This window comes from Eleginops maclovinus, chromosome 15 (assembly GCF_036324505.1).
Source record: "Eleginops maclovinus isolate JMC-PN-2008 ecotype Puerto Natales chromosome 15, JC_Emac_rtc_rv5, whole genome shotgun sequence".
In the NCBI taxonomy this organism is placed as follows: Eukaryota; Metazoa; Chordata; class Actinopteri; order Perciformes; family Eleginopidae; genus Eleginops; species Eleginops maclovinus.
The window spans coordinates 7,866,220-7,890,676 of NC_086363.1; the positions used below are offsets into that span (position 1 = coordinate 7,866,220).

At 42.7% G+C, this 24,457-nt stretch overlaps 1 protein-coding gene across 2 annotated transcripts in view; it reads right to left on the reverse strand.

Moving 5' to 3' along the window:
• Window position 1: 1 nt before the first annotated feature.
• The window catches only part of sesn1 (sestrin 1), a 47,453-nt gene continuing 22,997 nt past the window's right edge, over window positions 2–24,457 (reverse strand). Inside the window, exons 1-9 of one of the 2 annotated variants that reach the window (XM_063902833.1) lie at window positions 6,176–6,440; window positions 5,313–5,378; window positions 5,012–5,212; window positions 4,732–4,914; window positions 4,234–4,470; window positions 3,407–3,661; window positions 3,123–3,313; window positions 2,870–3,014; window positions 2–2,775 (exon numbers count right to left, since the gene is read on the reverse strand). In XM_063902833.1, coding sequence (XP_063758903.1) covers window positions 2,689–2,775; window positions 2,870–3,014; window positions 3,123–3,313; window positions 3,407–3,661; window positions 4,234–4,470; window positions 4,732–4,914; window positions 5,012–5,212; window positions 5,313–5,378; window positions 6,176–6,277 — 1,467 coding nt within the window. In that variant the 5' untranslated portion in view covers window positions 6,278–6,440 and the 3' untranslated portion in view covers window positions 2–2,688. Of the gene's footprint in view, window positions 2,776–2,869; window positions 3,015–3,122; window positions 3,314–3,406; window positions 3,662–4,233; window positions 4,471–4,731; window positions 4,915–5,011; window positions 5,213–5,312; window positions 5,379–6,175; window positions 6,441–24,457 lie in introns of those variants that run through there. The other variant, XM_063902832.1, reaches the window with a different exon arrangement.

A 24,457-nucleotide genomic window follows, 5' to 3' on the forward strand; every position in this document is an offset into this window, starting at 1 on the left:
GTTTGCTTCTCATAGCCTTTTTTATTACACAGATATGGGGCCAGGCAGTGCTTACAAGTTACACCAAGTAGCCTAAAGTACAGCATTTCAAAATCACATCGTTATTACATCGAAACAAATCAGAAACGGCACTTAATGTAAAAACCCATATTGTCATTTCCCCCAGTTTTCACACTAAAGAGACCTTTAAACAACCACAAGACAAGCCGATGTTTCAAAAAACGCCAAACGGTTCATTAGCCAAAGCTAATAGCAAGCATTGTTCTCCACATAAAGTTTCTCAGGTTGATATGAAAGACAGCTGGCTGGCTGACACCAAGGTTTCCTTTTCCATTTATCAACTGGAGGAAACCACCCAAAAAGTGAAGGCAGTTTATGATAACACTGAGTTTCTCTGGTGAGTGAGAATAAACACACAGGCCTCGATAAGAAACACCCTGAACTTCAGACAGACAACAGGCCTCACCAGGAAAATGAAGGTTTTTCCCAGTGAGGTGATGCGGAGGAAATAGAAAAGATAGGTGAAGTTTCCTGCAAGGGATTCCCCCTTATCTTGATCCCAATTATTGGTCAGAAGCAAAGAGAGACTTTGACCTTGACGGCTCCACCGAGCAGGGATCTGGTTCTCAGTGAGTCATTCACTGAAAGAAAAGTCCCGGGACCTTTCTGATGACTGGCTGAGTTCAGCTCATTGTTGATGAAGCTTTATTACCAAACAACTGAGTGTACTTTGGAGCATAAGATGACGGAAGAACTCCCCACGTTTTCTCATGAGTCATCTCACCATTATTTCACTTTCTAAACTCAAACAATTAGATGAGCTGATGCTGATTGTGCTGAGTGTTTTGATTCCTGAATTGTGTCAGCCTCTCCACATCTACTATAATCTCCTCGATAAAGCAGTGAAATCAAATTGTTTAGGAGAAATCTACGAATGATACACAACAATTCAATATCATAGTTTGTTTTATTTTTTTCATCTTTTTAATATATTTTCATATAAAATTGTCAGTAACTGACATCAGTCAGAAGTTTGAAAGAAAAAATCCCTCCACTTCCTCTCAAACCACTTCCAAATGTACCATTCTTTTATCATCATCACCGTCCTCCTCCTTTTCACTCATTCATCTGTCTGACTCTCAATCCACCCTCAGAAGAATGCAGTACTTTACTGGTTTTAGTAAACAAAAAACAAAACAGCAGAGGCTTCACACCTCTGTTCAAAATAAAAAAAGCTTCTTTTGCACTGGTTAGACTTCCCCAGCAGGGAAATAAGCACAGCTACAACCTTTTTGCGTTCGACAGCTAAAATCGAGCGCAGTAGGCCCTGTGTGGGCCCCCGGGTCCCCAAACAAAGGGGAACACGGCACCCGGAAAGAGTCTGCTCACCAAAGAGCACTTCTTATAAGTATTATAGAGAAAAAACAGAAGAGGTATTCATTTACTGGTAAATTCACAATCCAAAGCTTCGAAAGTGTTAGGATGACCAGGCAGCTGGGATAAGCGGAAGACAGATAATGTGTGGTCAGGGCAACCGGAAGCAAATCCCCCCTGGAATCCTGGTTTCTAACTTTCTTTTTGATTAGCTTTTTCTTTTTACGTCACCCCCCCCCCCCGTTACCAGAAAAAACAAAACATCAAAAACAAATGATAAAACAGTCATCTCACAATAACAGAGCTACAGCAGAAGCAAGAAGTCGTTCCTTCAAAGTGCCTCGCTTTTTTTTTTTGACACATGAAAGTTAAAGACAAACTTTTTTTTTTCTCCGTCATTTCTGGGAAACACGCACACACATCCACACCTCAGTCATCATGAACACAGAACTCATCCACACGCTTACACTCAAACTCAAGAAAGGGCTCAGACAGTGTTCTTTGAGTTTTTTTCCACACGCCTCTGGGTTTTCACTCACTCCTTAGATTAGCTTACATTGACATTTGAGATACGGGATGGGGGTAGAGGACGAGGGTGGGGTTAATGCAGTGGATTTCTAATGGATAGGGTCATAGGGGATAAAACGGGGTTGGTTGGTTGATTTGGGGATCAATATGACCCCGCTGAATACAACATGGGAGCAGCAGCATCAGCACGTATGCACACTGTGCTGGATAGTTCAGGCACACGTATAAAAAAAAAGAAGGAAAAAAAACGCCCAAAGTTTATGCTTCCATCTCCAGTTACCACTAAAAGCAACCACATCGACAACAACTTCCCTTAATACAAAATGAAATAAAAACTTATTGAAGAAACTAACAAATATAACAGTGACACCAGAATCAAAGTGCAGACTGTTTCTGGCTGCACAGCTTTCTGGGATTTTCTGTGGGTCTTCACTCTACCAGGAGACAGAAGAGATATGCTGGATCACTGAAACCTCTCCCTGGATGCTTTAGGCCTGAAACAAACTCCGGAGCAGAGCAGGAGTTTGCTCCAGGCGGCCCTCGCTTGGTCAGTTTTGGCACTGCAGGCAACACAAGCTTGTGTATCCAGTCTGAGATGACTTTCTTCAGTTATTTTCTTTAAATTTGTTCTGATCCTCTTCTCAACATCCATCCAACAAGCACCGTCACAACCCAGGGCTTCTCACGTTTCCCCAACTTTCCTTTTTTTTTCTTTTTCTTGAAGTGTCCCATTATGAGCAACGACAAAGACAGTAAAAAGACAACGATAAAAACGCCAAAAGCACTTCATGTCATGTAGCGGGTGATCGCTCTCAGAGCGTATAACAGTTCCGCCTGCATTCGCGCTTCCATAAGAAGCAGATTCACGTGGACCTGCAGGAGAAACGAGAGGAAAAAGAAACACTTATTAAACATTTAAACAGAATTAAAAAGAGCTGCTACACATCAGGATGATTTTGGATCTTACCTTCTCGGAGTGCTGAAACTGCCTCCAGAAGCTCTCATACATTCGTTTGGTGGTCTTCTCAGGACTACACACCATAGTCTTGATATAGATTTTAAAGCTACGGTCCAGAAGCTGATTTATCTCCCCGTAATCATAGTCATCATACCTGAAGAGCACAGAGAAACACAGCGTTAAGAAACACATAACAGCTCAAATTTCAAAATAAGAGTCAGACAACAAGACAATGTGTCTTCCTGAGCGTCCAGCGACTGACCTGATGCCGAACATGCAGTGGATGTAGTTCCAGATGGCCCTGCGCAGCATGCTGGTGTCCACATCCTTGTGTGTTGCCATGGTGTTGTACGTCAGATTGTAGGCCATCTGGAACTTCTCGTCCAGCATCTGACCAACATCAGGGTACAGCCGGTTCACCAGAGAGAAGCCGTGATCCTCCCAGCTGTAGTCCTGCAGAAACAAGAGATATGAAGTAAATAACATGCACGTGGACCCTCGGTTGAACGAGCTGTTCTCTACATCCATGCTGTATCTGATCTCTACCTGCACTCTGAATGTGGGCACGTGCTCCCCCCTCCTGGAGAAGTCCTTGTAGCCATAGCTGGGGTCCTCAAAGTGTCGGGAGATGTCTCTGGAAGGGACACACTCCTCGTCCTCTGCTGTGACCACCAGCATGCTCTCCGTCTTCTCCCTCTCAAAGCGAGTCGCCATCTCCTCCTGGCTCGCCTCCTCGTCGTCACGGCACTCCTGCAGCTGTTTCATGCGCTCCATCAGCACCTCCACCTCGCCGCACATCTCCTGCAGAAACAAAGAGCAAGCATACAGTTAGGAAAGAGTCCTATGAAGAGCATTTTCACTTAGCTGCTGCAAACGTGTTGCCATCCAACACCACACACAGGATGTAAAGTGCGTGGATTATAGCTGCTGCCTGGATTTAAAAAGGGAAACTACGACTAAAAAATGAAATCATAAATGGTTAAAATACAATAGTTAACATGAACACTGTCCCCCAGTTCTCAATTCTTGGGAAATATGTCAAATGTTACAAAATGAGAGTAAATGGGGATATTGTCGGTTCCAGAGGTAAAAACACTACAAAGGAATAAAACACCTTTTGGTTAAAAAAAAACAAAAACAAAAACTGACATTGTGTGGGTCCACAGAAATCAGCCTCCCATTCTTTGAATATCGAGCAGCTATAGACTTTATAATGATGACATTACAAGTGTTATACTGCTCTTGTTTCATGCTTTCAGAAAGAGTATCTCATATTGATTAAACTTCCCTAATCCATGGAAATAATACATTGGTGTCTGCTTTAAGTTTTACACCCCAGTAAGAAACCCATCACATCATCCTCCACCACTCACCTGGTTGCCAAGCGAATCGTCGTGATGAATAGCATGACCGTTGCCATTGGCAATGTCACAGACACAGTACTGGCTGAGGGAGGGGGGTCTGAAAGTGTGCCCGCCGTCGCAGTGGATCTCGGTCGTGATGCCGCAGCCAAAAGTGAAGGAGGCGAGGGAGTGGTAGTGTGTGAGAAGGACCACGGCGTGGATTAACTCTGCGAGGGACCAGCTGTGCTCTTCTGCCTTCAGAAGACGCTGGAAAAAAATGATGGAAAATAAAGTGAGTCTTGAGCCAAAAAGAATGACATCAGTATTAACCAATTTTTTATGAAGTGGGAAAAGTGCTTTCATTCTTCCTAAGCCTTAAGCCAATCCCTCTTTCACCGTACCTCCACTGCTACTTACCCAAACCCCTCAAAGTTATACAGCTGCAGCTACACTCCCTCCACCTATGATCTCAGCCTGTTGCGTAACACTTTTAATGTCCCCCCCTGCAGACCATGCCCATCCTCTCACCTCAATGTGTTCCTTGGTGAGAAGCCATGGTCGGTGGGCCAGGATTTTGTTGAGCTCCCCGAGCTGCTGGAGCTTCTGCGGGGCTTCATCTAGGCCGTTAAGCCACTTGGGATCCCCCCCGACCTGGAGGAAGTCATTCACGTGGAGGTTGACCAAGTAGGAACACTGGTGTCTAGCTGCCGCCTGCAGGATCACAGAACAAGATGTTAACCACAAGATGTTTAAAAGCTTGACACACTAACAGTTATGGGATGATATCAGAGGGTAAACAGGGCCATACCATGATGCCGATGTAGTGTCGGTAGTGCAAAGAGAGGGGCCCATCCATCTGCAGCAGGTAGTGCTGCGTCCGGAGAAAGCTCCCCAGGTACTGTGGGTGGAAGCCCATCACCAGAGAAATGTTGTCGAGGCGACCGAGGGCTGCAAACGCATCCTCAAATATTGACTGTGTCCTGGCGTCCACTTTACTGACTTCCAGAATCTAACAGAACAAAAACAATAAATATGTTAAATTAATACATTTTATGTTAAAAGTCCAAAGGGGTTAAAAGACTCTATTGAGTTAACAGACTGTCTCTTACCTCTTTTTCAGGGATAAATCTGCTTGGTCCGTTTCCTAAGGGTCTTGGGATTCTAACTCCCAAGTCCTGCAAGTCAAAAAACATGCACTTTGAATACCACAGGAAAGCTGAGGAGAAGCTCTTAGCACCGCTTGCCTCCGACCATCTCTTCTCACTTTTTATTTAGTTTCTGGCTGTATTTCTTCACCAGTGTGAGAAATCACAGAAGCTTTGTTTGTCTGCTACTAGTAAACCTGTCAGATCCGTACTGGTTTACGCAGAGAAATCCAATGAAAATGCGATTTAAGGTTTTCGCCATTGTGGAAGTAACATACAACTCATAGAAGAGTAAAACAATAAATAAAATAAAAAAGGAATAAATAGGATCAGTTTAATAATGAGGAACACAAACACACGGTTTGCTTTTATAAAACATTTTAAAACACCACAGAAACATTGCCTCTATCTCGTCCTGTAACTTTCCGCTGCTTGTCGAGACATGTCTAGTAGCGGACACTGTCCCGCAGCGCACAATGAAGCCGATGAATGAATGACCAGCGCCATGTATATAATTCACAAATGACATGGAGTTAAAACAAGCACATCAAAGTGTCAGTTACGTATCTGCATCTTTGATTCTGAAATCACCAGAGAACATAAACCAAGAAACCGTTTTCTCGACCCATACCGACTGAAACTCTTTTTAGTCGTAAACAAGTCTGCACAAAAGACTGCACTGCAGCGCTAGTTCAAAGGGAAAACCTCGCCTAAAAACACCAATATTGTGACAATGTTTTCAAAAACTCTTTGTCATGTTTAGGATGTAAAAGCAGTGTGATTTAGAGGGGTGATATTTGTTCCTGAAGCATTCCTATTTCTCTTACCTTTTTGCTTAGCCGTTCACTATGGGTACATATCTTTAACAGGTTTGTCACGGCAAAATAATTATTTTCCACGCTTTCTGCCGGTGCGACCGCGTGCCTCATCGCGTGTCTTCACTGCACTTTGATTATTTAAAAGGAATAGAAATGTAAAAAAAAAAAGGATTTCTTGATGGCTGTTTCCTTCTCTCTTTGTTCCTTGAGGCACTGGGTAAAGTGCTCGGCAGTCAGCTGTTGCAGCCCTACAGCAGAATGCCGTCCTCTCTCGCTCATACATTCGGTAAATAAGTCGAGGCGCGTTTGATTGACGTGCTTAGCGGCCAATCAGGACGCGAAAACAGCCTCACAGCAGCCAATGGCGGCGGGAGGAGCACGCACAGGCGGAGCTAAGCGTGAGGAGGGAGAGGGGGTCCTAAACGTGAGCAGAGAGAACAATCCCCCCTCTAAGAAAACATCATCACTTCTCTCCTTCTTTTGTTTCACGCTGCCATTGATCATGATTGTTTTCACTGCAATGCATTGCACTCTGTATGCTAAATGATGGCCGCAATCAATTCAAGGAGATTGATTGCTTGATTTTCCTCCCCAATCACTTCAATCAAAAACCAATTATCATATATGGAGAAACCACTGCAGGAATTCTGGGAATAGTTTTCTGTATCGCTCTGAAATGTTGTTGAAAAAGAGGCATGTTTGTGGTATCTGTGTGTTTATCTGGGTAGGCCTAATGTGCATTCAGTGAAAACAACAACAACAACAACAACAACTCAAAGCCAGCTCTTGCAGGCAGCAGCAAGTCCCCCTATTGGCGTCTTGTTGCATTGGGGGGGCAGAGTCCCCCTCTGTACTTGGTGAACAGCAGAAGAAGGTATAGGTCTGCTGTGCATAGATAATCATCAGCATGCAGCACGACGGATAGCTGCAGGACCCGCTGCAACAACAACAGCCCTTCAGTTAGAGGTTTCGCACCACAGCCTATCAGACCACAGATAATGTGATCCACCTATCAGCAGCAGCTGAAGGAGGCCTTTAAAGCAAGGAGAGGGCAGAGACAAGGAAGGCCGTTCTTCTGGCTTTGTTTCTCCCAGCTTGGCAATAACACATTCATTTGAACATTGTTTAACTGGTTTATCACACAGCAGTGGTTAGAAAGTCAATAATTACTCAGAATGATATCAGATGAGATGTACTGAAAAACAACTGTGTGCACCACACATTTTATATTACATTATAAAAGCCTCCTTAGATCAGGTCTGGATGTGAAAACTATTTGTACCAGAAGCAGTTTACTTGTCCTTGAAAATCTGGGTTAACAAGCGATAAACGGTTGTAATTTCATGTAGCACTAATTGAAGTCTTGTTTCCTCTGTGCATTGCCAGTGACCACATTAGAAAAGCATCCACATATTGACCAGTGTGTGCACACACACACGTATGTTTGTATGTAGGGTTTCAAAACAACACGTTTCCCGAAATGAAATACCTTTAGAGATTTCAAGGAAAACGACACAATGGTTTAGATTGTTTACAGAGAGTGGCACATTTTATGAGATACAATGTTTTAGTTCGTCCTTATTGCAACAAGCAACGCCATTGTTTATGTGAACTGTGAATTCGATAAAAACTTGACAAACAAGTTACATTTGGTTATGATAAAGAAATGGTGAGCCAAGGAAAGTGTGTATACCACCAGATCAAGAGCCTGCCCGGGCCCGTTTGGCAACCAACCACAAGTCCCCAGCACTGACAGTTAGATAGCACAGTATTCAGCAGGTTCATTGTGTGGATGGAGCAAACGCCACCCCCCCCCCCCCTGGTCCCTCTCCTGATGCCACAGGGTGGGGTGCGGGGCAGCGGTAAACATGTTCCCATGGCTGGAGTCAGCACTCCCATCGCTGCTGGGACCCCCATGGCTCAGCAAAGCTGCAGAAGAGGCTGGTCAGCGTTAGGGCTTACGACACACCAAACCTTTTCACATAAAAGCGCTTAGGCTCGGGGGTCCAGCCTCGCGGACAGAGCCAAACACTATTGTCAGAGTGCACGCACTGACTACTCTGTCGGCTTTACTGTACTCACATCAGGAGTATCTCTGTGTGTGCAGTGATCCAGGCATATCTGCTCCTTCCTAGATCAAGGCTCGCTTTGGTCTTTGTTGCAAATAGTAAAAAGTAGCATGTTTGTATTAAAAGCTGAATTGTGCAAATGGTAAAAAATAAGTTACTATGAATCATAACAATGTCGCCTTATATCAAATGCCATCAGAACACTATATTCCGGATTTTGGAAGCTCCAGAAAATGCTTCTTTGTGACCATTGAGTTATGGTTTTGTCCAAATATACACCCAGTTCTAATCCCTGTATCATTAGATAACTGAGTTAAAACTGTCTGCACACTTGGACTTTATGTCTCTGGTGTTGACACAATTCAAGGGAACATGACAAAATATTTAACTTTGGACGTCAATGCATAAAACCTGGCTTGTGTTGCAAACTGAAAGACTTTGTGGTGTCTTCTGAGGCTGATTCAGAACATTGTGTGACATAAAAAACCACACTGCAGGTGTCTCCAGTAGTCTGAGACCAACATCTTAGGGCGTCGAGGTTATTTGATGTCACATACACGGCTCATCGCTGTAAGGGAATACTCAAACTTCTCTAAACATGCTTCTTAGAATCATGCTGTTACACGCGTGTTTACACTAACTAAACAACAGTGTCTGACAGACTCATTAGCGGTTGCAGGAGATAAACCTGTGACCTTTTAGCTACAGGATTGCCACTAAGCCACCGTGGCACCTGGATATGTGTATGTGTGTGTGATGGGTTCTAGGGCAACATTAGGAAGATTAGTTATGACCCAGAGAAGGATCCTGGAAACAACAGGAATCATGTCAGATTAGTTTTACAGTTTGTCAGATAGTAATCTGTTGGAAAAAAGGCCTGATCAATGGACACATTTCCACTTCTCTTAGACTATTATTAACTTTAAAAGCATATGTTACCATTAAGATTAAAAGTCATGATAGTCATTAGTCAAAGTCTTGGCATCTAATATCCTTTTTACTTTACTTAGGCTTCTTTGAAATGTAACCATGTAACTTTGAGAAGAGGAAATGACACAAATCGTTTCACAAATGAATGGCTATTTCCTGCTTTTGTAAAAGCTACATGATATCATTTATCATTAACCCAGAATTACTCTTATCGTTCACACACAAATATTGTCTTATGTACATTTTAAGGAGGAATGTGTATTCTGTCACAATTTGGTTGAAAAGACTGTGTCTTGCTTGAGTGCTATCAGAAGACTTGATAGCTACTTATATTCCAAGCTGACCCCTGTCTTTGATTTGTGAATGAACAATGCAATGTTTTTTTCAGCCTCAAGCCTTCAAATCTACAGAGTGTGAGTCCCACATTCAGAACATAGTTTCTGTCAACAAAGCGTGAAAAATAAACTGCAGCAAAGAGTGAAACCACGTTAAGTGTAGCAAGAGCAATAAGTGACGCTGCCACTGAGGAATCTAAGGTACAGTGAAGTACACTAACAGATATACAACAGCTTTAATGTTGCTCAAACATTTCACAGCTGGATTATGAGGATTACAGTATGAACGTGGATACTAAATCTGGAAAAACACAATTAGTAGTTTTAAAGCAAAGAAGCAGTTTCATTAAAATCCAACCATCTTCTTACAGGAATCAGTTCACCAAACTTTTTATAAGTAAGAAAGAACGGCAACTTCTTTCTCAAATGCTCACAAAAGCAGTTGTTTTTCCTTTACGAGTGTGGAGCTGAATTAACAACAGGCTTAAACCAATAAAGAGGATGATTAAAGTTAATAAGATTAAAAAACAGGGAGAGGAAGCCGTGCCAGACTTAAACTCTGCACATATGTGTGTCAGGGCTGCCGCGGCTGTGTTTTCTCCTGCAGTAAGTCGCGAAGGGGAACCGCAAAAACTGTGGGGATGTTCAACAAGTGGCAGGAGTCCACCAGAGCAGTTCAACTCCAACCTATCAGTGCACAGAGGAGAAGAAGCAGAAAACCCTCGAACACTGACATAAGCCTAGCAACAGGCTTCCACCAATCAGGAGCCAGAACAACAGTTACAGGAACCAATCTTCTCTGCCCTCTCTTTCGGCCTCTCTTTTTTCTCTGAAAAAAAGTAAAACAGAAAAAAGTTTTGCAGAGGTATTAAGTTTCATGGACAAATCAATCTGGTTTATTTCATAGAAAGAGAACTTATGTATTTGTTCAGTTCTAACGTTTGTCTGTTGGAGTTTCAGCAACAAGTAGGAAATTGAATGTGTCCTAACTGCACAGCCACATGTTTAATTTTCACTCTGAGGCTCAAAACAGCAACAACTCTCTTTATTTCCCCATGTAAACAGAGGAACTCAAACCAGCTGTGAGTGTTTTTGAAAGCAAATCAATACTTTAAATACTACAGATCTATAGATACTTTTAAACTTGTGAACAAAGAGTGAAAACTGCAGACTAAGAGGGTATCCCCCACCCCACTCTTCAAACACAGCTCTGTGTCGAGCCTGTTCATCTATCACAGAGCATTAACTAAGCAAACTGGAGGGTTAACCCTTACCTGACCAGCAGCTCACAACCTGCAGACTTTTCTCTCGTCTTACAGAGCAGTAACAAACCTCTGAAACTGCTGCTACGTCTATAAACCTGTTGATTGTAAGCTTCAGAGAGAGAGATTAGACCCTTTTCTTTCTGTGTTAAGATTTATAACTCAAAGTTGAATCAATGTGGGAACTAAATGGCCTACAGTTGCCTTTTGGCTGTCTTGGAGCAACTTTTGTCCTTTTTTTCCCAGTCGCCACTTCTCTGATCTGTGTGTTTTCTGGCAGGCCATCAGAGTGGAGCGGTCTCGCCAAGCGCCGTCTTTCCTGAGAGGAGAGGCGTGCCCTCCCCCCAGACCAGCGGGTCCTGGACCAGCGCAGACCAACACTGAGAGGAAGCAGTGTTACTTCGATTTCTATGGAACACAGAGGAACTGCGGAGACCTTAGGGAAATGAAAAACCTACACATTGAGGTATCTGGGACAAAAGATAACCTCTCTTTCATGACTATACACTGCCAGGAGTAAACGTACATATGTAATGCCCACTGTAATATGAATGTAGGCAGTGGGTTAAATACAGGAGAAAAGGCGTTGGCCTGCAACCCCTGTGTGCATGTGAGGAAGAGTGAGTTCCCGGGGATGTTATTCTAACAGGGAGGGGGCAGCTGTCACAATACAACATGCAAGGAAAAAGGACCTATGGAAAAACAGAAAATACCAAACCCTTCCTCTGCTATCTTTAGCGTGATATGACACAGCCACAGGTTTGATGAAAAAGATTCAAAAGACAAAACTCAGAAAGTTGTATATAGTCACAGCAAATGTTTCATTTACTGAAGATAGTGACATCTATAGGGAAAGTTTATCTGCTATCTATAAACATGGAACTAACAAAGCTGACCTTACACCAGCATTAGGACTCTAACAGCCCCAAAGAAAACAGCCCCTTTGCTCTGACGCTGCTGCGAGCCTCCTGGCATGCACAGCTGTTTTTTTCTCCCCCTGACTAGAGTTTGGCTGTGCTGACTGAGCAAAAAGTGACTCATCTCACTGGGAAGCTGGCCAAAAAGTTGTTGATCATCACCCTGCAGTTCTTAATGAGCACTGTAAACCCATCACAAAAGAACCAACCCTTCACCTGACTCTGTGAGAGTACAGAACGGAGGTGATTCATTCCCCAAAACGCGATAAACAACAAGTTCACAACAGCAACTTTACAGCAGAAGGCGCTACGGTTAGCAATCAAAGTGGTTGGTTTGGATCATGGGTCGGTGAATCAAAGGCAATAAAAACGGCATGAACCGTTGAACCTAGAAGAGTTTTATCCTTCCAAACAAGAGAGTCAATGAACTCTTTTTATATAACAGAAGAGACTCAGTGTGAACAGCTTAGAGAGGAGACAAAACCACTGATCAAATCTGCGGGGTTATATCATCGAGGCTGCAGCAAAGATTAGAAACTTGCACTTCTGTTCTTTTTTTAAACACCACTTTCACTTCTTCTTTTTCCGCAACCTATCTCTTCAATCTGTAACCTTCACCAGGATGCATTTTGATTGCAGTTTAGAGTGGATGTGATACTGCTGTACTTTAGGGGGGAGGAAGTGATATGGCCTAATCATTGCCCTCAGAAACATTTTGGCCGTGTCCTATTACTTCATTAATAGGCAATGAGCCCCGGTACTGAATGGCAGAACAAAATATCTGGCAGCAGCTCATTTGACCGGGACGTCACGCCCACTGCCCCATTAATGTTTAATTGTTTATGAAATGTCTGTTTGATTAGATGGAAACTCGATCACCTTGGTCTCTGTCCTCTTCACCCATCGTCACTGAACATATACAACTATTTGAGAGATTATTTTAGGAGATGTTTTGTATGACTTTGGAAAGTGGAGACAAGGCAAAGAGTGAAGGTGGAAATCATAATTTAAATGCACCTGACCAGTGAAAGTAGAATACTTTTTTCACTGCCTTTGTAAATAGTTAAATATCACACGTAATTTTTTCCAAATAGTGACTTAAAGGAGCAGCGTTGTTATTGAATCGCAGGGTAGAGCAGCTAAACACCAGTATTATTAAGCAGCAGGTTGCCAGTTGTAAAGTTACAAGAGAAAAGGCTTTTAGGGCGAGGACTAATCAGTGGTGTTTGGCAAACTAATGCGATCTTGATAATGAGTTTGGCTGAAGTTGCTCGAGTATAAACTTCCCCAAATCCAATTAAGAGCAGGAGAAGCTTGCTGATGCCTCGTTACACTCTGTAAAAGCATCGAGGGCCAGTGTCCAGTTTAGAAAAACAAGACAGTAGATTTTCTATCAACCTGTAACCTTATAAACCAATAAAGTATGAAATGCTCCTTTGCTTTGGAGATAATGCTAAGCTAGATAGCCACATGCTAACATCAGAGCAGATAAACACACAGTGTAATCGATTGCTTACACTTGGGAGTTTTTGTGTTAGAAAGGCTAATAAACTGTAAATACAGAGTTGTGAGGCTCATGGGATGTTTTTCCATCCAAGTGCTATCTGTTTCATTTTTTTCTCTTCTGGGTAAACTCCACGATGCCAGCGAAAGCTTGATAGAAGAAATACTAAACAATATTCTAGGTAAGCCTGCCTTCTAATAAACAGTTTACAGATTATAGACTCGGATGGCAGAAGAGGGACAAGTATCAAGCAGACATGCTTTATGACGCACATTATGTTCTCGCCTAAAATATCTTCATACATCCTACTGGTTATGCAACAAGTGCATGCTAAGTCACCCCACTATCTCACAGAAAATAATGTTTAAACATTTCAAAACGGGAAAATAACAAAAAAATCTCGATTGTTAAATCCAACACTTTCTTTACATTAGGTTTTGTTTTAAATAATCTATTACAACCCTTTTTCAACTGTCCCTTTAAACATGTTGTGTATACCCTTGTTCTTCACTTTTACAAACTCTGCATGGACCTCATAACCCTGACAGAAGTCTGTGTGTGTGTGTGTGTGTGTGTGTGTGTGTGTGTGTGTGTGTGTGTGTGTGTGTGTGTGTGTGTGTGTGTGTGTGTGTGTGTGTGTGTGTGTGTGTGTGTGTGAGTGTGAGTGTGAGTGTGAGTGTGAGTGTGTGGTCCTCTGGCTCATGCCACAGGTAGTGTTGGACATATTTGCTCTGTAGTTAATCAATTACAGGCCTGTGGGACTCAGAAAAGAACAAACCAATGGCTCAAAACTCGTTTGTGTATCGTTCCCCTTGGGGACTCAAGTCCGATTCAAATATCTCTCTAACTTTGAAGTGTCACATATAAACAGGAGAAAAGATGACTTCTGTCCAGTGCAGCATTCACTGAATATATTACTGTAGTGAGCTTAACATTAGTCATTTTGTCAAGTGTATTTCTGGTTTGAAAACATAAAGTTGTTACTTTTATGATTGATTTGAATTCTGCATATGCAACCTGTTATATGCTAGGAGCTGACTCATAAAGGTGGTCACCTCAGTGTTTGCTGGCAGTATTCCTATTGGTGTCATGTTTGATAAAACATGATTAATGTATGAAGGAGTTGATAAGCAGTAATAGTACATGGTTTAGCCAACTCAGCTAAATGTGCATTGTTGCGTGACTACGTGAGTAAAGTCGGAAACGATCCAATATCTTGAAAAGAGGAAGAAAAAGGACAAGATCATCATGATGAAGCACAGTTGGCACCAAACAGCAAAAAAAAGTAAATTCATTCAACAGGAGTTATAGAAAACTAAAAGCCTTTTATCTACTGAGAGATGGGATTTGTCTTAAAATACTTTGGTGCTTTTATGTGCATCAAGTCTATCAAACAAAGGACAAGTCATTTTAATTTAAATAGATGTATTTATATGAACTACTAAAGCTCAGTAAATATATGACTTTTACAGGTGGCATCCCTCATCCGCGATTATGTCACACATAATGGACATGGGGGGTCAAAGAGGGCATTCACAATGAATGAAAAGATGGAGGATGGAAAGAGTGATGGGAGAACAGTGATAAAAGGTAAAGAGGACAGAGGGAGAGGATTATTTGACCAGTGTATGGAGAGAAAGCGCCTCGTACCTTATCATGGATAAGCAAACAGCCCACACCGTCTGGAGTGACATCATTGTCTCTGAGAATCAATAACCAGCCACTTCCTGTGCAGCGGGAAAATCGATGACTCTGTACACTAGATTACCTATCTGTGCCCACTCACCTGAGGAGGCACACACACACTACACACAACTAATGCACACACTGTAATGCAGAGCACATACATGGGGAGCATTAACAGAAACAAACCCTCTGTCACAGTTTTCACCAAGGGGAACAGTATTTGTGCGGCTTCAGTGCAGAGTCAGCCCATTAAGGGATTAGCGGCGACCACAGCGCGGTGTGTTAAACTCTAAAAGGGATTTCTGCCAGGTTTCCCACACTAGCACACACATACACACACCTACAAATCAAAGCAGCATGGATGGCTCAGCCACAATCCGCAAATCTCCAAGATCCCCCTGCTTTCCTCAGCAACATTTATCAACCTTTATTCTCAATCTACTGCATATTATTATGCAATAAAGGCTAATTTATGGTAAAAAACGTCATTAAAAAATAAATAGATGGGCCTTACAGCGTTTTGAACCACACACACTGGCGTTTGGCAAAGAGCTCCTTGTAATTTGTGTCGCCCATTAACAAGCGTCTATGAGGTATGAGCTTAAAGCACCATTGACAAATCTGTAGCTGGATGTGATCACAAGATTCTTTTAGCTAAGCAGGGGGGGGGGGAAGCATGGCTCTGGGTTTGTTTTCCTCACTTAATGTCTGGGAGGAGAAGTTCAGCGTCATGAGCAAGGCTCTCAGATGGCTGCTGTTCTCCTGCCAAGGCGAGCAGTGGAAGAGCAGGCCGCTAACTGACAGGATGGGATGGAGGATAATGAGTAACTGAGATCAGTACAGTCAAACATCACCTGAGTGAGAGAGGGACAGAGTGTGCAACAGGAAGGAGAGTTAAACAAGAGAACAGAGAAATGAAAACACAGGGTGAGAAAATCAAACAACACTTTCAAATCACACAAACTAAATACAGCCGGAGAGAAACGTGTGATCAGAAAAGTTCAAAACTGACTCGTGTTCTCGATTTCAAACACAAAAAAGAGAAAAAAGCAGTGTGTGAATCTCCTGAGGCGTCAAATAAAGACGAGGGTGTATTTTTTTTCTCTACACAGACTGGATTGGGTTTCATTATCTTCTAAAGTGCTGTTTATTTCTTTTGTTGGGTTAGCCACAGCATATCTGTTTTAGCGGTACTTTGTTTTGGTAAAAAAAAAAACATGAACAGTGAAATAACAAGGCAACCTCATCTTGCTTCACTGTGTTCTCACCTGCTGCCCCGTATGTCCTGCAGAGACCCGAAATGCCCCAGTGGGGGGACACTATGTGAAGTTCAACTTTTTAAATAAACATTGTTTATTCAACTCCCCTTAAAAAAAGAGAGTTCATGACAATATGTACAGGACACTACAGATGTGAATGCTTTCGTTACCTCTGCCAAAAATGTATTGTTTTCGTTTGCCTTTGTTTGTAAGTTTGTCAGCAGGATTACAGAAAATCTACTCAGATATTCATGAAAATTGGTGGAAGGGTGTAGCATTGGCAAAGGAAGGACCCATAAAATGTGGAGCAAATCTGAATCAGGTGCGGATACATACAAAATGTAACTTCCGTTATCAATGAAAGAGGTCACGGCCTCAGCGGAGATCTGCCTTTCTAGTTTTTCCTGTGACAGTTTCAGATTTGACATTTCCCCTCCTTCTGCAACTACTTTTTCCTAATGTTTTCATGAAAGTTAATGATGAGATCCATAACAAAAGTGTGCATGGATGTGTGTGCATGTTTTCTTTTCTGCAAGTGTGCGATCATGCACACACGTCTGGAGAGGAAATCTATTCTCTTAATGCACCGGAGCAACCTTTTGGCCTATAGCCTGATAAATCTCTGACCCTCCACTAACATGACTGTAAGGCCGAGTCATCTCACAGCTCGCAGCGCAGAGCACCGTCCTGCTGGGTGAGGGTGCGTTCTCTGCGGGACCCCCACAGGAAAGCTTCACACAATACTTGGCTCTCCTTGAGGTCGACACACACATTAACTGCACAGAGGCGCATACACAAAGACCGATTAGGACAAACTTCAACACTCACACATAAAAGGCAAGTACACAATCCCTCTCACATATGTTAAATGTACTCGCACACACACACACACACACACACACACACACACACACACACACACACACACACACACACACACACACACACACACACACACACACACACACACACACACACACACACACACACACACACACACACACACACACACACACACACACACACACACACACACACACACACACACACACACACACACACACAGTCTCAAGGAGACAATGGACAGTGGAACTGTGCCATAAGGGAAGGCTGTTGTCCAGTCACTGGGCAACTGGGGCAGCAGATGGTCATCTTCCCTTCCACTAACACCAGTTATGAAGGAGGGGGTGAGGGGGGAGACTCAGCAGAGTGGTCTCCGTCTCCCAGCGAACACCTTTCCCCGAGTACATGGGAATGACTCAGCCACATAAAGCAAATGAGCTGGACAGAGATTATGTGCAAGTCTGCACGGACTTACAGCGCAGAAATGGAAAATTTTCAAGACCCAGATGTGCTCAGTGCAAGACGCTGAGGGGATTGCTTTTAGTCGTGTTTGAAATGAATGCCACAGGACGAAAATCCACCAAACAAACTCGGATGAACCACAAACATGGGAGACAGTGAGCTTTAGCGCAGAAAAGGCAAAAGTAGAGGAAAGGTCAATACTGACAAGGAGAAGAAAAGGAAAAAAAGCAGAAAGGAGGGTTTCATATCCTGTTGACCAGTTGCTGCCTCTCAGCATGAAAGTTTTGATTGGAGAGAATGCAGAAGTGTGTGTGGGTGTGCAAAAGAGGACAGAGCAAAAAGAGAAGAGAGAGAGAGAGAAAGAGAGAGAGAGAGCCTACTGTTTGCAAAAAACTGTTTGTATTCTTTGCTCATCTCAGCCCATGTTAATGGAGGGGGAAAAAAACAGCCCAGCATTTTCTCCCTCTTCTATTTTCTGTAGCGTGTCAGGAGACATGTTTTGGGGCAGCTAAACCCATAACAAGACTCAACTTACATAAATAAAGGATTTATTGGCTGCGGCCGGCCGGCAGATGCGGGAAAAGCATGTGAGCTATTTGTGCAAAAAGATGTAAAGCGCTGAAAACAACTTTGCATGAATGGAGCCTCTGTGTGCAGCGCGGCAGAGAGCGCCTCCTTCAAGAATACATGTTTGTTAGAGAGAGTTACATCCCAGTGAAGGCAGGCGAGAGGGAAGATTCTCTCTGAAGAAGAAAAGCAAAAAGTGAGAGTGACAGAGCTAACAGGAATTTTTGATGGTGTGAGAGGTCTATAGTACGTGTACTATTTCAAGCTAAGTTAGATATGTAACCTCATTTCCTGTTTACCTGACACAGTAGTTCACCAAGTCCTGCCTCCGGGGGTTTTCTGTCAAGTTTGTGACTTCTGTCCTGTCAATGAATATTCGTCTTTCCACCCAGCCTTCCCTGTTCTTCATCTCTTTAGGTAATTTGTTTCCCGTTGCCTTTCATCATCGCCTAGAGGCAGTGTCCATTGAACCTTGTTTATTTGTCCATGGGACAGTGCAGATCAGTGTGGTCGAGGCAGGAGTCACGGCTCGCCTGAAGGCGGCCTGACGCATCAGTCGTCTCAGTGAGAAGCGGCTCAGTGTGAGATTGTATGTAGCAGATAGTTAAATTGTCAAAAAGGTGAGGAATCACCGCAATATGTTCCTGTGATGACACGTCTTGTTATGCTCATTTCTTTCTGTGGCCTGTGAGTCTCCTCAACGACACAAAAACAAACAACACAACATTCTTTTATTGCTCCGAGGTTTCTGGGATTGATCCAACTTTCTTTTTTTTCCACCCACATTGTAGCCTTTCTAAGAACGTGCTGGTGGATTCCTGAAAAGCCGGAGGACAAACTGAATTTCATTACTCGACTATTGCGAAAGAGTTTTTAAAAAATAACATCGGTTGCCAGGTTTAAGAAATCAATCTGTAAGAAATCATTTATTTTTATGGATTTAACTGTAACACTGTAGGGAGTCATGGAATATACTGTATGTCATATCCTATTTTTTTTATTTCCCCTCCTGAACCTCTTCCCTCTTTCTGTACCCCGCCCCAACACCCCGCACCCCGTAGTTATTCCCTTCGCACAAACAAAGCTCAGAATAACATTTCAGACATAGAGCGAGGCAACACAGGGCCGAGGGTAAAAGAGAGAGACAGAGGCAGAAGAAGGGGGGGTAACCTATATAGTAAGCCATGTTTCTTTCCCTTTGGGCTCCCAGCAGACTCCACTTCACTTTGATAAATAGCAGGCCCCCCCTTATACCAACAGATGCTACAGCTCAAACCCCAACAAATTCGTCAGCTCTGTGAAAAAAACAGAACAGAAAAGCTGTGAGCCAAGGCCCTTTACGGCTGCTCCACTTACTGACAGCCTGCCTGAAGACGACTACCGAGTATGAGCAGTGCACATTGAGAACAGGGCCCCCTCTTATAGCACCCTGCAGACCCCCACTGCAAAGACAATCTAGTTTCTGGTTAATTTTCTGGTCAATTTCAAGACTCTTTGCATCATTTTTTATCCTCATATCTGTTGTTTGACACCAGTTTCTTTTTATCCTTTTGTCCTACTTACAAACATTCCCCCTGTGACGTCCAGGCGCCTCATCACACTGACACTCCTTCAGCTGAAATGATCATACAGCAGTGAAACGAATTGTAAAAGAACGAGGCAAATGTGTTTTTCCACGCTGTTGTTCTGCTAAAAAACACTGGCTTCTTGAAAAGTGTTTTTCTCTCTGTGGACAGATTGTGTTTTCTCTTCAGAGCCAGGCGGAGGCCTTTCTTCAGGGGACAGTTTGGTGTTTTGTTGGGCTGTGTACGAGAACGTTTGCTCTGAAGTGGGGTTGTGCAAGTTGTTTTGTTTGAAAGAAAACAAACGATACAAGCTGCGGGTGAGATATTTAGGGGCAAAGTTTGGGTTGCGAGATGCGAATGAGGTGTTTGATTAGGAGCGTTGAGGCAATCAGCCCTCTTTTTCTGTGGGGTATTTTGGGAAGGTCTCAGGGTGCAGGGACCTATCAGCTCATTAGTCCAAAAGCCAGACTCTCTGTGGTCCCAGACTGACACTGTTTTGGAAAAAAATATGTGTTATGCATCTTACAGGGCACATGACAGTCAAGTGTCTATTGGTTGCTTTCACAGGATCTGCTTTTAGAAACGCTCCTTAATTCTTCCCTTCTGTTTCCAGTCTGTCTGTTTTTTACGAACTACTTTTTCCATTTTCGAGACAAACAATGAACTTCTGCTCTGGCATGTACGACATCAGTAGTACCAGCTATCCGTGTTTGGTTGTGTGTGTGTGTGTGTGTGTGTGTGTGTGTGTGTGTGTGTGTGTGTGTGTGTGTGTGTGTGTGTGTGTGTGTGTGTGTTAAAGTGCATATTTCCCAAAGTACCTCACAAGTGCTCAGGAGTGGATTCTACCACAGGGCGAGATAGGGGATAGGTCCTCGTATCAGACGTCGCCATGGTTTCTATGGCAGCCACATACACACATAGACACAGTCTCATGACCTCAGACAGGCCAGAGACGCTTCCAGAGGGACCAGATACAGTGACACTGACCAGGCCTTTAAATGTGAGCCTAATCCTGTCTGTACTTCACTGTCAGCCGCTCCGTTCAATAAACACATCCACCCTCTGATACACTGACGCTTCATCCAATCCTTTCCATTAAGAAAAACGTTTGCAACATTTACGCCATGTCCACACGACTCAAAATGTTTCTGACCCAGTTGTAGTTTTACACCATAGGGTTGCATATATATCTGGACGGGCGAACACGCAGACTTTTAGAAAACCTTAATTCAGACCTAGATTTTGTGCAGTCGTATTTAGTTCCACAGCAAAGTCTGCAAGTTGACCACAATTAGTTTTTATCTTTTGCTGTCGCAGCAGTTTTGAAATGTATCCTAATTTCGTATCATTGTTTCATTTCTCTTTATCGTGTCGTTTTGATTGCAAACATTCCCTCTGTGACGTCAAGGCATCTGCTGACACTCCTACAGCTGAAACGGAGAAATATCATATCATTTAATTGAGGAATACAGTTATTCGCTTGTGTTCATCCAAATACTTCAAGGTGAAACTATAAAATGGCTCATGTCAAGGAAAAGCATGCATTTGGTATTTTCTAAGCTTAATGATTAGTTCATTACTGATCATATATCTATCTGAACAATGACATTTTCTCAAGTGTATTTGCTATGGAAGTCAAAGTAGCATTGAGTTATCGGGTCGTATCAGGCACTCTCTCTTTATCCAGATTACAAAAAAGCTAAATCAGCATTAACTGGTATAATACCAGCACAAACAAGCAGCCAATAAGGTCTGCAAGGGTCAAAACAACAAGCACCCAGACAAGAAGCAGAAACATTTCTCTGTGTTGCAAGAAAATTGCCGTTTCATCCATGATGGAGAAGTGCTAACCACAAAAACAAGAGCCAAGATTTTGTTTGCCTCTTTGAGTTGCAATGTAATGTCAGTATCTGAGCCAGCAGTGTGACAACAGAAACCTCTCGGCAGGTATCGGTGATGCAGGAGCAAAATAAAAAAGACTAAAAGTTAGTAGTAACAGACCGGTTTGTGACAAGATTTTCCCAAGCGGTGACATCACTGTGGGAAAGTTTCTCCGTGTCTTCTCTTATCGGGCCTCTGACCTCAGAGGTGTTTCGGGATTTGTTTGTGCGCACAGAGTGGAGGTCACACCAAAGCACAGCAGAGAAGCCCTGTGTCCCACTTTTTGGCGCAACAGCTGCATGTGCTTCATGTACCGAGACCCAAGCCAAAATACACAGTCATACACAGTGGGTTTCATAAAGCTGGAAGACATAAAGGAAGCCTGACTAAGATTGTGGCAGTGCAGGAAGGAAGTGGAACACACCCCTGAATCTGAACAGGAAGCAGCCAGGAAAAGAGGACTGACAGGATACACACACACACAAAATCAGAGAGTGGCCGCTCCATGGTTATGAGTTAGAACAGTGACAATGACATCAATTTAACAAGTGCGTTAATAGAAAGGCGGCACGTGAACTTACAGCTGTGTCCTGAAACTTTCCCAATGAATCACTCCTGTTTGCATGCCAGTTAAGATTTCCTAGAAAAATATAATATCCACTTAGTCCGAAAAGTGAGGTGATTTATTAATCGAGAGTGTGACGAGAGAACATTTTAGTGAGACATTTCTAGCATATTCATCAACAACATGTTTCAACAAACTGGTCCCTAGAAAGGATGTTTTATCCGTGTGTTACTCAGTTAAGAGTCTTCAGTTTGACCTACTGATGTAATGGACCACAACACCTGAGAAGTCAATAAAGGCAACTACCTGTCAGAAGAAATCATTAAGACAGCTTCTCACAGTCTGACAGGAGAGTATGCACTTTGGTTTTGTGGCTGAAGCTTTATATTCCGCTTTAATTAAAGGATTTAATGTTTCACTTTACCAGATAATAAGGCTTTAAGGATAATCTTCATCTTATCCCTAAACTAACAGTGCCTCCGGGACCACCTGTCAAAGTATGCTTCAAAAGTTTGAAGACAGGTGTTGGAAAAGGGTGGGTCATCTTATATCTGGGCCGCTATGACTCTACATTAGAAAGAGACAAAATGTGCCAAAAACACAAATGCTGAAACATGTTAAGTTTAAGTTTGTTTATAATTGTATTGATTCATGTTGAAGAAGTACATCAAATCCATGGATATATGTGAGCATAGGAACTTACTGTATATTTATTTGTTATCATATGTACATCTGTTGGCAGCAAAAAGTCAGTTTTATATTAGAATTTAGTTTAAGAAAGTTTTGTTTTCAGTGATGAAAAACGTTGTTAGGATGTGGGCAAAAGGCCAAAACTGTAGAAAAGCTATGTTTTACAAATATAATACCTGTGTACAACTGGACTAGTTCATAAGTCAGTTTGACTACCATAAATCACCACAACTGTTGACGGTTTAGGACAAATATTCTGGATGATGGATAACCACAATAGATAGCTGAGAATCAATGATGTTTACGTGTTTACGTGTGTTTTGTGCGTGTGTGTTTCAGAAAAACTCAAAGCCAGAGGACATAAACAACACACTGAACGGCACAGAGATCCTCAACAATGACTGACATGCAGGCATACAATACATGTTCAGGGGCACACACACACACACACACACACACACACACACACACACACACACACACACACACACACACACACACACACACACACACACACACACACACACACACACACACACACACACACACACACACACACACACACACACACACACACACACACACACACACACACACACCTCATCAGTTAAATAAGCAGAATCAGAGAGGGGTTGCCTGGGGTCTAGGCGGGGTGCTGTTTCTCACAGGCATGTGAATGGACATGTCACCATAGCCGCTCTCAATATTCCTCCTCCTGTCCTCCAAATGCAGGGTCAACAGAACATCGTGTCCCCTCAGGACAAAGCCGAGTCTGTGTGAGTGTGTGTGAATGTGTACCTTATGTAACTGTGTATGGACATTTAACTGTCACTTGGAGCCCCCCGCTGTGCTGCACAGGCGGTAATGATGTGCTACTTTCATCAACACATTTCAACACAAACAAACAACACACACAAACATGCAGCTCATGATTCAAGAGGGTTTTTTGCACATTCAGGTCAGATTTCCTGGAGTTGCTGACTGGAGAGAGGGAGGTATCTTTCAGATGAATGCAATGGGAATGATCCTGTATTTGCGCACTTATGAAACAGCTCTGAAACTTAGGGAACAAAGACTGGACAAACTGACATTTCAGAAAATATGCTTTTGGTCATTCATTTCTTACTGTTTCACCATGACTGTAATTGATAATACTCAGACTAAAGAGATGAATATGTTCCTTATTTGTGCATGTAAAAAATCTTGCTTTGAACCAAGTCAATTCCTAACCTTTATGAAATAAAAAACTAAGTAGCTTTTTAGTTACATTTCTGTCATGTACCTATAATATCACTATTGAATAGAAGTGGTGGCATTAAGGAATCAGTATGTTAGGGGTTTTCAGATGATCAATAATCATTGAAAACCTCTTATTGCTGCACTTTTCAGCATTTGATTGTGGATCTTTGAGCAACCACTTTTCAAAAACTACCATCCAGGATGCACACCCACTTTATTTCGCAATTGCCCAGCTGTGCGGAGGCGAGAAATTATGCAGGGTTTCAACTTCTCTCTCAAGCTTTTGTCTTTGCATTTTTCAAACTACTCCTTCTTTACCTTTTATGTGTTCAGAAGGAGCTGTAATCATTATATTGTAACTATTATTGAGTCTCATTTGTCGGTGTGGCCGCTATATTTGCATCTTGCTTTTGAGAAACACCTTACTTTTGCCTAGTCATTGTCTATCTATTAGGACACACACAAACAATAGTTCAACTTTGAGCCATTTAATGTCTTTTGTCTAACTACTACAAGA